At 40.8% G+C, this 14,094-nt stretch overlaps 1 protein-coding gene across 1 annotated transcript in view; it reads left to right on the top strand.

Moving 5' to 3' along the window:
* The window catches only part of PLCH2 (phospholipase C, eta 2), a 49,020-nt gene that overhangs the window by 34,287 nt on the left and 639 nt on the right, over window positions 1–14,094 (top strand). Inside the window, exons 19-22 of the mRNA XM_009889676.1 lie at window positions 163–309; window positions 1,275–1,354; window positions 8,034–9,093; window positions 12,674–14,084. Of these exons, the coding sequence (XP_009887978.1) occupies window positions 163–309; window positions 1,275–1,354; window positions 8,034–9,093; window positions 12,674–14,084 (2,698 nt within the window). The remainder of the gene's footprint in view (window positions 1–162; window positions 310–1,274; window positions 1,355–8,033; window positions 9,094–12,673; window positions 14,085–14,094) is intronic.

The following is a 14,094-nucleotide window of genomic DNA, read 5'->3' on the forward strand; positions in this document are numbered from 1 at the left end:
CCTGCTGAAGTGAGCGGGAGTACTGGATTTTCCAAGGACAATGATCAGACTATTAGGAAAACTAGAATGTTATTGCAGTTTAGCTGTTCTGTATGTAGGCAGTTTTCTTTCTTCTTGCATCTTGTGAATGAAATATCTAAAAGCTGATTCCTTCATTCCGAGGTTTTAACCCAATGTGGGAGGAAACGTTGGTGTTCACAGTACACATGCCAGAGATTGCACTGATTCGGTTCCTTGTGTGGGATCACGATCCAATTGGCCGTGATTTTATTGGACAGAGAACACTAGCTTTCAGCAGTATGATGCCAGGTAAGATAGAAATGGTGAAATCCCAAATCAGTCGACTGGGACTTTCTTGTGTGATAACTGAAGCTGCAAATGCTGGATTAATGTGTGTGCATGGGCCTGCTGCAGAAATTCCTAGTTAGAACAAGACACTGGGAGTTTGGACCCTGAGTTCTCTACTTTGCTCCACTACTGACTTATATGATGATGAAGACTAAATCAATTAACTCTGTGGGACTAGATCTTAAAAAATTGGGTAAGATTGTTAAGCAGGGTGGGTAAATGTTGTGGACCTGGAAGACAACCGTACAGAATCTTTACTCCTGTTATCTCATACAGCTTTTTCCTCCATTTTCTTCACACCAGTTTTTGAAAGACACTAGAGTTTTGATTGGTTTTATTACTATCAGTAATAGTTTAATACAGAATATGTAGTTATCTATTCTAATGATGGGATCCAGGTTATTAAATGCCATTTTCTGTCAGTTTCCTACTTCTGTTTTCAATTCAGTCTTCATTCACTTTAAAGCTTCTTCTGTGTATGTTTTTCTTTTCTCTCAAAGTAAAAAAGAAAGTTTGTGTTAAGATTGAAAACAAACACTCAGTCTTGATAAAATGAACTTGGTTCTCAATAAAATGAACTTGGTTGAAATGTTTGCAGTATTGATAATGGACTGTAAGTCCCCAAGAGAGAATGTAGTCAAGTTTAAGTCACGGATTGACAGCAGCAATAATGGACACAGGGAAAAAACAGGACAGCTTTTTTATAAATTGAAGGCGATAAGAAGATATGGCAGTTGAGTGTGTAAGTGGTGTGACTCTTAGATAACTGAGTGTGGCTAGGTGATGCGCAAGCCTGGATGCTTATTGCAGGGAGGACCTGGGAAAAAAGTGATGCATTTCTTCTGCTGTTTACAAAAGGAAAGTGTGTAGATGCTCTTCCTATCATCTGTTTCAGCTCTTTGTCAGCTTTGTTCACTCTGTTTCAGGTTACCGACACGTGTACCTGGAAGGTATAGAAGAGGCATCCATCTTTGTTCATGTGGCTATTAATGACATCTGTGGTAAGGTGAGTGCCTTCAGTGTACTATAATGCAGCTTGCATATGTGAATGAACTGGCAGGATTTCGCATCACGCTAGGGAAACCCAGTGAGTGAAGGCCCAAGCTAACATTTGTTCAACTAGAGTACGTGTCTTTTCTGTGATTGTCATGGTAGCCTGAGATCTTTCTGAATATACATGGAGATAAAGGCAATCATAGGGGAAATTATAAAAATAGATTCTTGCAGTGCCTTTTTGAGGGAGCTGTAGGGGAAGGCTATTTCATTGCAGCATGCACACATTTATAGAAATAAGTATGGTTGTGTCCAGTACAGTAAGTGCACCTTGATGAACAAAAGGTTATAGACCTGAACCATCAGTGTCTGTTGCCTGCAAAGCTTCTGTAAAGGTTCTGTCTGCCTGATGCTTTTGCATTTTAAATTTAATTAAATTCTTAAGGGTTATTTGCTTTTGGTTTTTTCCATAACTCTTAAAATGCAGAGGAAAGATGACCGTACTAATAGTTGCTGGACTTATTTTCACTGCTTATCTGTTATTAAGAGTGTGTTTGCTTCATATGCAGGAAAAGTACAACTATGTGGGTGCTATATCTAAATTCACATGTATAACTCCAAGCTGAAAGTAAAGCCCTAACTTTAAATTTTTCCTAGGCCAGCTGAAAATGATAGCTTCTTTCCTCGCAGTGCACTGGATTTAGTTACTTTAATGGTATTAATGTCAATGAAGTTCAGGTAGCTGAGTGTCTTACAGTGCCTTGAGAACCTCAAAACCAGTTTATGTTCACTCACAATGCCAGGCTGAGCCGGCTGAAGTAGCAAGCTGTGATATCAGCATCCTGACGGCAGGAGGCGGCAGTGAACAGGCTGGGAACTCGGAGTTCCTTTTCCTGGGCTGTTCATGTAAGAGGAATTAAACAATTCTTAAAAAGGAAAACGAGTTTTTAAATTGCTAGATTTTAATAAAAGCTTTTATCAGATGAAACAGAGATAAATCCCAGAAAGCTCTGTTTTGTATTTATAGGAGGAAGGGCAGTTTCTGGAAAGAATGTCACTTTAGACATTTTACCTCAGTTCCTGCTTTTTTATTTGATGCCTAATGCACAACCTTAAGGCAGGTGTAGCTTCATCCTGACAGGGCTAGGAGTCTTGCCTGAAACTCCCTGTGATGGCGTTATGAATCTGTTTGAATCTACCTCTATTGAGCAGGAGCCTTGCGAAGCTTTATGTGCAAGAGAGGTGGTTGGTGTTGGTCTGAGCAGAACACAGCAGATCACCAGTGTTTATTTGGGACTGTAGGGCCTGCCACAGATAAAGGCTAACACCCATGTCACGGTAAAATGGCCATTGAGTCCCTGGCTTCAGGGAAAAATGATGGCAGGCTGAACATTTCAATGCTAAGATCTTTCCTGATTTTATTTTTGGGTTCAAGGGAACTGGACAGGACATAAGTCATGCCTGTTTTGACTGTGGGTAGGAATGCAATATCTCAGTAACCTTACAGACACTTGCTGGGTGCACGCATCAGCATTGATTCAAACAGCTTCAAATTTTGTTATGAGCTTCTTTGGAGGTCCTGTGTTCAGATCTATTGCTCTTTCTTGTATAGTTCTGTCAAACTCTCCATGCTTGTAACGAGAAAGTCAGATAGCTCAGCCTTGGGCATGAGGGCAGTGGGAAGTGAATTGATCTGACCAGCATCTGTGTCCCTCACCTATGTCCGTTAATGAAAGCAGGCATCTATTTGCTGTGTACATCCAGCAGAGAAGATGACTGCCCAGGCCAGCACTACTCATCCTTTTTGTGAATTTGTCTTTTCTGTTCTATTCTTAGTCAAAATGATGGAGAATAGGCAGATTATCCTCCTCCTCCCAGTGTTGAGTGCATTCATGATGCTCCAGTTGTTTGCTGCTTTCAGGTGATGTCTTCTGCGCTGCTCTCTCAGTATGGTTTTAAGGACAGCAAATATTTCAGTATCCTTCATTGGAAGTCAAAGTCTGTACCTTAGTATCCACTGGCAAATGGGATTTTTAAATAAAAGACAGACTGGGTCTGCCTGCCTTAATCACTGCTTAGTTAACTTCATCAGCTTCCAAGTCACTGCTCTTGATAGCGGTGTTTCATGGAAGAGAAAATGTTCATAGTCTTTGTGAATGCTTTAAGAGTTTTCACCTCAAATCTTCTTTGGCAATATTGCAAGGCATCATCTCTCTTTTAATCCTTACTTTACCTGGCCTTTCATAATTATTTGCTCTTATTAGCATCTTCATGAGTAACTGGCTGGTGATAGTTATAATTCGCAGTAGGGCACTGTGCCCATTTAAACTTTGGCAGCCATTTGGAGGATATTAAATTTTCTTGGTAAGTGTTTGAAACAACTGAAAGACCCTTGTGTATCACAGTGTCTCCTCCCTGTCCTTATCCACTAGCTTCCAGTCTACTGCACTGATTCGGTTTTTTTGATTGCTTTATTCCATTTTCATGTTCTAAGTCTATTAGACATTCCTTATTGCCCCTCATTATCATTGCAGTCTCTTTGAGTTTGCTGGTGTTAAGATGCTGGTACTGTGCACTGATGTGATTAAAATCCGAGGATTTGGAAGGAAAGCTTGAGGGGGGAGGTTAAAAGGTTAAAATTTATAATTTTTAATTAAAACTACTGAAAACATGAAACAAATATTACACCGCCCCTTCTGTTTTGGTGTCTCTGAATCATGTTCTGCTTTGATTTTTTTCAGTTAAGAGTTCTGTTAAAACTAGAATTATTTCTCTGTTTCCACTCTCTTAATTACAGGCAGAAACCTGTAACCACAGTTATCAGCCTGGTTTTACCCATACTTTATTAATCCAGATATTCTAATGCAAGCATTAACCTTTTGGGGCTTCTTTCTAGATGCAGATATTCCACCCTCTTGGTAGCTTGATATTACTAAAGCAGAGTCTTAGACTTTTTTTACCTTAACTTGTGTTTAACGGAAATCTCTTTCTAGATTGCACTATTTCCCGGAAACGCTTTTTGTTTGTCTCTCTCTCTTCTGTAGTCTATTCACGTATTGCAGAATTTCATGTGGTTTTCTAGGTGTGCATATCTCTGAGATCCTCCCTCACTGTTATTTTGCCTTTACTCTGTCTGTTTGTGATTTCAGTGGGCTTCTCTATGTCAAAAAAGTCTACTTTTAGAAGCAGAGCGTTTTTAGACGCCTTGAAGGTACCCCCTCCTGTCTCAGGGAGGTGTAGTGACCACCACCACACACCTGCATGCCTCTAACTAGTTACTTCATTAGCTTCAATGTTTCCTTATTAGCATTTTGAAGCTCTTCAACTCATGTAACATGAATTGTGACATTTGACTTGATCGGTTCTGTTGGGTCATTGTTCAGCCAGAAATCCCTCCATGTATGAAGGAGATCCAGGATAAGAGTCCTTCTATACCCTGCCTTTCTCTCTTCTTTGAGTCTCTACCTCTACGGTCCTTTCTCTGGTGTAGTACAATTCAAACCCCTTCTTTCACATGGAAAAGAACGCTAACTGCGAATTGTTTGCTAAGGTGTGGGAAAGCCTCTTGTGCTGTTTTTCGAGTCTGCTTTAAAGAATGAAATACCCTGTAAAAGCTGGACTAGAAGCTGAAAGCACATGTTCTGGATCTCCGTCAAAATGGCTCTCTTCTTTTTTTTTTTCCTTTTTTTTAAACTTTTTTTTTCCTAAGTTAACCAAATTTGTCTTTGGGTTCTTGAATCACTGTGTTGATTCAAGCAGTAGCAGTTAGCTTAACAAAGATGCACCAAATGAGCTAGAATGATACCTGGGGCCCTGCACTGCACGTCACCCATTCCATCAGTGCTTTGCTTTTATTTTTGTTGGATGTTATTTGTGTGTATGTATGTGTGACAATTTTTTCTGGGTTTTGCAAATATTTATATTGTCTGATTTTTATAGCAATAAATAAAGGTACTTGCCAACTTGTCTCAATTGGAGCAGAATGCTTTTTTCCCTTCACTCCTTACCAAATGCATAATCTCGTTTTGAAGCTTTCTAGTGAAAGTCAATCCACAATGATCCGAGCAGACTCTTCCATAGTCTGGCTCTCACAGAAGTTTTATTAATATTTAAATTACATTTTTGCTTCATTGTCTGGGGAAAAATCAACCCCTACCTTCTTTATTTTATCCTGTATATACTTTAAAGGCCCTTTTAGGTTTCTTTTTAATCATCTCCTCGTCACTCCGGATCTTGGCATGTGGTTACTAAATTTCAGCCAATTAGAGCCCGAAATAATATTCTGAATGCTTTCACTGGGCTTTGTGTCAGACAAGTAAATCTTGATCCCATATGCCAGATTGCACAGGGCACATGAATAAAAGCAGCTTTTAAGGGAGGCTTACTGTACAGTGCAGCTAGGATCTATCCATTAAGTCCTACAAAGCAAAATTTGAAATGCCTGAGCATGCACTCAAATATTTTGGGGTGAAAGGTAGACCGTTGTAATTTAAATGAGACATTTCTGTGTTGTTGTTTGGCACCACAGAAATGTGACCTCACATGACATCAGAGGGTAAAAATTGAACTGACAGCGAGTGCCAGCAAGCGTGGATGCCGATCAAATGTTATCATGGGTTTCTTACAATGTATCACAGGCTTATGTAGTCTGTTTTTATGCATTCTTTATGCTACAGCTACTAAAGAGAGTCTGATCTAACTGGGAAATAAAAGGAACAAAGGAGAAGTAGATGAGAAGGGAAATACCACTTTCTCTTCCTTAAATGATTTATGTGTACGAGGTTCTTCAAACAGAGCAAAACCAATATACTCCGTCAGGCACCAGCCTATTGCTTTAAAAGTTGGCAAGTACACCTGGAGTGTTTACAGGAATGCTGGAACTCTCTGTTTCACTGAAATGTAAATCAATTGTATGATGGTGAGAGATTTATGATGGTGAATATATATGTTTAATGCTTGAGTAAGTACTGAAGTATACGAAGTACTGCATTATCACCCTGACTAACTTCGCTTGTTTATAGTGTGTTTCTTCAGTGAGGAAAACATACATGAGTGTCTCTGGATAAGTGTTGTATGGTAGGAAATGATCAAAATGTAGGTACGCAGGTAGAAAGTGAAATATTTGACGATTGTTTGTCATGAATATAGTTCCACTGCTATTCATGACAGTGCTCAATTCAATTGGAGTGTAGATCTCCTAAAGAATGGAAATCTCCATTTGAACACCCAATTTATTATTATCTGTCAAGAATATTCTTTAGCTTAAGAGGTCTCTGTCAGTGAAATTCTGTAACTACCTCATGATTCATGACAAATAACATTAAAATTATTTTAAAGTAACTTTTTAAAATTACCACCATTGTTTTGTGGTTGGGTTTTTTTGTTGTTTTGGTTTATTTTCCAGTTTCTTCCTCTCATTTACTCGGAGTATTCAGTTTTGTTCCAGAGCTGGGACCTCTGTTGCATGCCACAAAGTTCTTGTCTAAACATGAGTGCTAGTCACTATCTCCAGTTTGAGACAGGAAAAATTAGATTTGACAGCATCTGATGTCCAGTTCTGCCCCAAGCATAATGTCCTGCACAAGGTGGATAATTCAGCTCTATGTTTCCAATTTAATTGAAATTCTCAGCAATTCTAACTGGCCCACTCCTAATGTGTTTAAGTCTACAAAATTGCAGGTGATTTATTTTATTGAAAAACATGCCCCCCCCTTTTTTTTTTTTTAACTACTGCCTTTTCCAGCTGGACTTATCCAAGGCCCCGAAGCTGGTAACGACACTTTAAGATAACATAAGCTTGCAGTATTTGTCACTTTATTTTTATTATGTTGTGATGCAGAAGCCTTGTTCAGGATTTCCAGGTAGAGCAGAGTGTGAATTCACAGTGCAGAAGGTAGGTTGTACTAATTCCTCTGTGGCCACTCAGAAGAAGCAGTTACACCACGTACTTTAAATACATATGCTTTGGGTGCAACGAATCTGCACGTCTCCACTTACCCTCGGATTCCTGTAGTGAACTGATTTCTGAGGCCTCCGCCAGGTTCTGCAGTATATCCGTGTCATTGAACTGTTGGGAAAGAATTGCTTTAAATGTGCATATTATGTTGGAAAACTGACCTGTACCTCACAGAGCTTTGTGTTTAAAAAAACAAAACCAAAACCAAACAATAACCCCCCAGTCAGCTATATTGCTACAAAGGAAGCCCTTTGACTTTAGTCTTAACGAGTCTTGAAATGAGTGGCACCTCGAGCTTTGTGGCTTTTAACACACACTGAGAAACTCTTCAGCTTTCAGAATTAGATCCTTGTAGACTGAAGTATTTCTTTTTTTTTACTTTTTCAACATCCAATGTTTATATTTATGTAGTAAGTAGCTATATGCCAGTAAGAAAATTGTGACAAATACAGAGATAAGCCTGGTTGGAAAATTTATCTAAAAACATAGTTGAGCAAAAAAAGATGTGAAATTTTGCAAAGCTGCTGTAACTGATTTTTTTCATTTTTAATCCCTGTCTCTATTTCTGGTTTAGTTCTCATGCTGATGGTAGGAGTATGGGAGGAGACTCTGTGTGTGTGCGCATATGTGAACTGATCATTTGTACATGAGTTCCTGTGCCCACAGGAAGAGACTTGCATTTTCTGTTAAGGACTTTTCTTTCTTTCTTTTTTTTTTTTTTTTTTAAATTTTCCAGGCCAAACAAGCTCTAGGTCTAAAAGGCCTGTTTCTCAGAAATCCAAAGCAGGCCTCTCTGGACAGTCATGCTGCTGGTCAGCTCCATCGCAAACATTCCTTTAGCAGCCACATCTTGAGACGGACAGCCAGTGCACCCACCAAAAGCCAGAAGAAGAACAAGAAGGGCTTTCCTGAAATTGCTTTTGACACAAAAGACAACAGCTCTGAAGGGGCTGGTGAAGACCATGAAGTGGAAGCTGCCTCACATCCTCGCTTTGAGCAAGAGCCAGAAAGTGCTTCTCTGTCACCAGCTCCCAGAGATGGTGCCAGTGGGGAGGTACATGGCAAGGGGTTGAAAGGTAAGGCCCATAGTTCTCGTAAAGCCAAAAGCCAAAGCTGTGCTCAAGGGGGTGCTGCTTTCAGTGAACCCATACAGAGGTCTAACAGGGTCCGGCTTCAGGAGCACCAGAGCGAGAAGCAAAGCGTCTTTGCACGCTGTGCCATCAACAGCTCTGGTAGGATTGGAGTGGCCACCAATTGCATGAAATGCATGATTGGTTCCAAAGAAAGTCCAGATCTAGAATGCGAGTGGAGTGACCATCCTACCAGGCCTATTGCTAAAGATATACTTCACCATGATCAGTATAGCAGTATAACTGGAGAAGAGAGGTTAGAGCTAAAAAACTGGGGTGTTAAAGGTCAGCCCACGCAGCAATCAGATTTGCAGTCTTGCAGCAGCCCTGGAACTGCCGATGATCTAACAAGGAGCACCCAGTCTTTTGTGACCCCAGGGAAGAAACATGTTGAATCTAAAGGTCACGGAGTAAAGGCTCATTCCCGGCAGCGGTGGCAGTGCCAATCAGGTGGCAAGTATGGAAGCACTGTCAACTTGGTTGCAGCCAGCAATGGCTCTATATCCTCCAACTCCAGCAGTCTAGAAAGCCTTGGAAGCCCAGAATTCCCCAAGCGCTGGTCTGAAACTTCTCGAAGGCAAGTGGGCACCCTACAGAGGGAAATGAATGCCTTGTTCGTTCAAAAATTGGAGGAAATTCGAAGTAAATCCCCTATATTCTTTACTGGTAAGACCAGATTTTCTTCACCCTTCTCCACCTTAGATCACATCATTGTCTCAGCTTCTGCATAGCATCTTTAGTTAGAAGTTCCTGTATGTTGTTTTGCTATCAAGAGCTCTTTTTCTTTATTTTTGGCAATGACAGAAAAAAGTCTGCGTAAATATTTTTTTTTTTTTTTCCTAGCTGTGTCTGGTTTAGATTAGTCCTTTCCATGCCTGGCTAACCATCTGCAGTAGTGAAACTGTCAGTAGTCCATGAATGTTTGGATTGTTTGTTCAGGGTTTTTTGTTTCCTTGGGTTTTTTCAGTGAGTGTGGTATGATACTAAGTAAATTTTAAGATCCAAACCAGAGCATTAATTAGAGATTGAATATGGGAAACCCGTATTAACAAACAATATTTCTATTATCAGTATTTGTGTTTCACTGGGGGATAGCCACATCAGCAATTATATCTAATGTGCACCCTGCTAACAAGTTCTTTCCTCAGAGAACTGGCAAAATTACTGTCATCAGTTGAGGGATTACTGGATGGAATTCTCTGGTCTGGGTTATTCAGATCACACTTTATGAACATAGCAGACCATTCTGGTCCTAAATGCATAAATCCTCAGTATGCAAACATTTATAGATGTGCTTAATATTAGATATATGATTTGCCTGTGACCTGAGGGCACAGTTGCATAACGTACAGAAGCAAGGTATGTGACCTGATGGTACTGGACATCAGCCAAGCTGGGTGGACTCTCAGCATTTCCCAACTGCAAAATAAAATGTGTCCATTAAAAGGAAGGCTGCTTAAGCCACCACATTTTATAGTTGTTTCAAGCCAGGAGTATGCGTGTGGTCACTGGGATCGTGTGACTCTATCTTTCCTCATGAACTGTACGTTTGTAAAGATGGAAAATAGCAACAGAGGCAATCAAGCTCTATATTTTAATAAGGAAACTGGCTTTTTTTTTTCCTCCTGATTTGACAGGGAGGGGAGGGAAGGGAAGAGATCTTGACAAGATTTTCTTTGTTTCATAGAATTGTGAAGAGGAAGTAAAGAAATACAGCTTTTGTCTATGACTACAAGAGCTTCTCTTCAGATCCCTCCCCCTCTCCCTTAATTGTCCAAGGAATTTGGACATTGATGATTATATTTTCAGGAACAGTTAAGTGGTGCTTCTCAAGATGTAATCCCTTTTTTTAGTAATAGATCCTGACTGTCCATCTATAGTGGGCTTCTTTGAAAGCCTCATAAAAAATTTTAAAATATTCTATTTTCATTAATTGAATCTGGTTGGGCGTCTACAATTTCTCTTTATTTCAATTTTTTAAATTCTTTTTTTAACATCTTTTTTCCAATATCTGCTTTGAGCTTTTAGGAAAATACCAGAACAATGGGAGGGGGAGGGAAGAAGTTTGCCGGTTCCCGTGACTTGAAATTAATCCAAAGCAGCAGAATTCTTTCTATGCCTAAATTATTGGCATTAGGCTTTTCATAAGCTCTGAGTAGTGTGACATATGAAACCATTTCCCATTATCAGTGCCAGCTCCCCCGCCAGCCCCCCAAATCACTAAATAAATATTGTGATATGCTTGAAATTTGATTAAATCCATCTGACTTCTCAAGCATGGAATCAGCAAACCTTTAAAATGGTGAAATAGTCACTTGGACTGGATGCTGATGATCCAGGGACAAACGCTGTGTTTGCACAAACAGCATGCTTTCCCCATCCGCCTGCTGTTTTAGTGCCTTGGGCCAAGAAACCAAGGAAACCAATAACGTTAGCCTAATATGGCTGCATTTCATAATTAACATTCTGTTGATGGGAAACGCCACAAAGATGAGACAGGAAACTATAGTCTCTAGTTGTCCCCTTTATGGCAACAGCATTACGGTTTCCAGTATTTTGCCTTATAAATTTGCCTTAATCTGTGCTGATGGCCTCGCCCGGATGGGGAGAAGGAGAGCTCATTAGTCTGATCAGCTCTGGACTCCTCCCGATACTCCTCCAGACTCTGAAAAGTCTGCGGTGTAGTGAATGGTGGGTTTTGCTTATGGGCACACGTGCCTTCTTCCCTTTTAACGCTCCCAGCTGATGTAATACAGCCCACTGAGCAGCTCTCTCCATTGTTAAGCTTCTATCACTACACTGGATTGGAAATACTGGTGCTGATCGGAAAGGCCCAGTATTTCCTTGGCATTTTTTGCTAATGTAGGTGACTTTTTTCCGTAGCATTAGGAAAGGGCTTTGGAGAAGAGGAGGCTCGCTTCCATTCCCCAGTCCACTGAGTGTGTTTCTTGAACAACAGCAAAAGTTGCCATTTATTCTTCTATGACAAAATGATGGACTTAATATCCGTCCATTTGTGGATTCCATTGAGTGCTCTGGTTGGTCGGAAATTCTTAGGATCCTACAAAAATGTGTGAATATTTCTGTCTGTTTCCCTTCCCTCCCTCAGCACTAATTTATCCTGTTATCTGCACCTGCCTTCCCTACATTAACTGGATTTTTCCTCTGTTCTGTCCTATTATTCTACATGCACACTCTCTCTCTAGTTAAGAACTGAAAGGACAAGCAAGTCAAAGGTAACTGTCTACTGAGTGTCACTTGTCACAGGCGCCTTGTTGCCTGTAGCCCTGGTTTTTGTTTGTTTCCTGCCTTATAATTATCCGCTTCTATATTCTTGAGGTTGTTGTCTGGCTTAGTGGTGCTTTGCTAGCTCTTGAATGCATGTTTGCGTTGTGGCATTGTGGTTTGGAGATGTGGGAAATAGTCTTTTTGGCATGATGGCTTTGGCTTTTAGGGTACAGGTTATAAACATTGCAGATGGATGGAGCACTTTCTTCAGGTAACCGGTGGCTGTAGCGATTCTTTAGGATTGCGCTGTCGGCCTGGTGTTAACGAGCCGTGTGCCCATGTAGTTTTTTGAAAAAGAAATAACAAACGTTTTTAGGAAAACAAAACTAGTCTGTATAAAGTTTTTGTTTTGTTTTTTAAAGGCACTTTGACTACATTCCATTGTATGCATACAGATAATTTTATTTGTAATCTACTCCAGAAGTCCTATGCTGCTTGTCTTCTGAGTAATTATTACTGGGATCACATCTGTTGGTTGGGCAGTGGCACGCTGATTATTATACATGATCTGATTATGATCTGATATACTGACACATTTGAGTGCTGCAGGGAAGGAAAAGAGCAATTCAAGTGGTGCTGGATGAAAATGCTGGAAGAAAAATGAGTTTCTGAGAGGGGATATACAAGGACACAAAGAAATTGATGGGTGCAGTTGTTTGAATAAGATAATCAGAAAAGTATTACGGTGCTACTATGCATGGACTGAGATTTTTTTGAAAGCAACAGGACTTTGGGGCAGCTAAAACTGAATGAGCAGAAATTTTTGCTGCCTTCAGCCAAGCGTTTGAAATCATAAGGTATTTTAAAAATCGTGATTAATATATGCAACTACTACCTTAAAACCAAAATGATAATACATAAAGAATAAATCTTTAGCTAAACTGCAATTTGTAGTAGCTAATTAACCCGTATCTCTGTTTTTCCTGTTTCTTTTTCCTATCTTTTCATGTCTCCCAAGTAGATGTCTGCCATTTCTCGATGCAGAGGTCAGTCACTTCTTTGTGCAGCCTAGAAACTATCACTGAAGAGCCTGTTATTACCAGTGAAAACCATCATGCCAGCCTTTTCTTCCCTCTACCCGTTACTCCTTGCAGTGATTCTGAAGAAGGGTCTGTGTCTGATCGTTCCACTGAATCTCGATCAGAAGTGAGCAGCATATCCAACCAGCCTCGAGAATCTCTACTCACTAGAGAACAAAGAACAAATCTGGCTGCAGAAGACCAAGGGCAAGTAGTCACAAGAAGAGCTGAGACAAGTTTAGTAGTCCAAGAAGATGAGAGGATGAGCATGGGAGGATGTCTCAAAGAAGAAAATGGTTGGACACAGGCATGCGGTAGAGTTGAAGATCAGTGTGGATTGGCAGTGCATCCTCAGAAAGGCTGGCTGGTAGCAGCAGCAGGTAAGACTGTTGCCCAACCTGTTGAAAACTCCCAGAAGCAAAATGACCAGCCAGGTGAGGTTGTAACAGACGTGAAAAGCACCATTGAATCCAAAGGCCAAAAACTTGGTGCAGCAGCTGTTCTACTGCAGCAAAACAACGTGATTAACAGCACGCAGACAACTTTGCCTCCAGATACTTTCCAGAAAGCCCAGGCTGCACAGGCTTTACCTGTTTCTGTTTCTCAGACGAACTCTTACGTGTTAGTAAGACGGTCAAAGAGTGAAGGACTGAAGATGTCAGATTCCTCAGCCTTAATAAAAATTCCAAGTAGCCTATCTCCAGCAGCAGAAGTATACTTCGATGCCACTGTTAACGACCGGATCTGGAGCAAGCTAGACTGCAGCAATCATCGTGACAGCATGTCTTCCTCTTCCAGTATGTCCTCCAATGACACTGTGATAGATCTCTCTCTACCCAATCTAGCTCGCAAAAGCCTCCCAGATCTTGGCATCCGTCACGAAAATTTTGAGCCCCTTGCCATAAGAAAGGGTATGCGCCCACGATCTGCTACAACATCCAGTAATGAGATGCCAATGGTGAGCAAGAGCAAATCTAATCCTAACCTGAGGTCTGGCCAGCTTCCAGCAGATGAATTGTGCCCCCGTCCTCTTGCCAGGAGCCCTCAAGATGCATTCTCATCCATTCCTAGAAGGCATACCTGGAGCAGGCTGTACATAGAAAGTCTCAGACAGTCTTCTAACAAATCCAAAGCACAGGATATGGTTGGGAATAACCAGGCAAAATCCAAGAGTCTTGGAGACCTTACCTCTGATGACATTGTGTGCACTTTTGAGAGCAAATACCGTAGCATCAGCAGGAGTTTTGTCACTCGGTCAATGCGGGAGCAGCGCCGCTCTTCGGGCCTGAGATCCTCAGTCAAATCCCAGGATGAACTGACTGAGCAGCTAAAGAAGCTGACCGCCTTTCAGCAGAAAAAT

The sequence above is a fragment of the Charadrius vociferus genome, unplaced genomic scaffold (assembly GCF_000708025.1).
Source record: "Charadrius vociferus isolate BGI_N301 unplaced genomic scaffold, ASM70802v2 scaffold477, whole genome shotgun sequence".
Lineage (NCBI taxonomy): Eukaryota > Metazoa > Chordata > Aves > Charadriiformes > Charadriidae > Charadrius > Charadrius vociferus.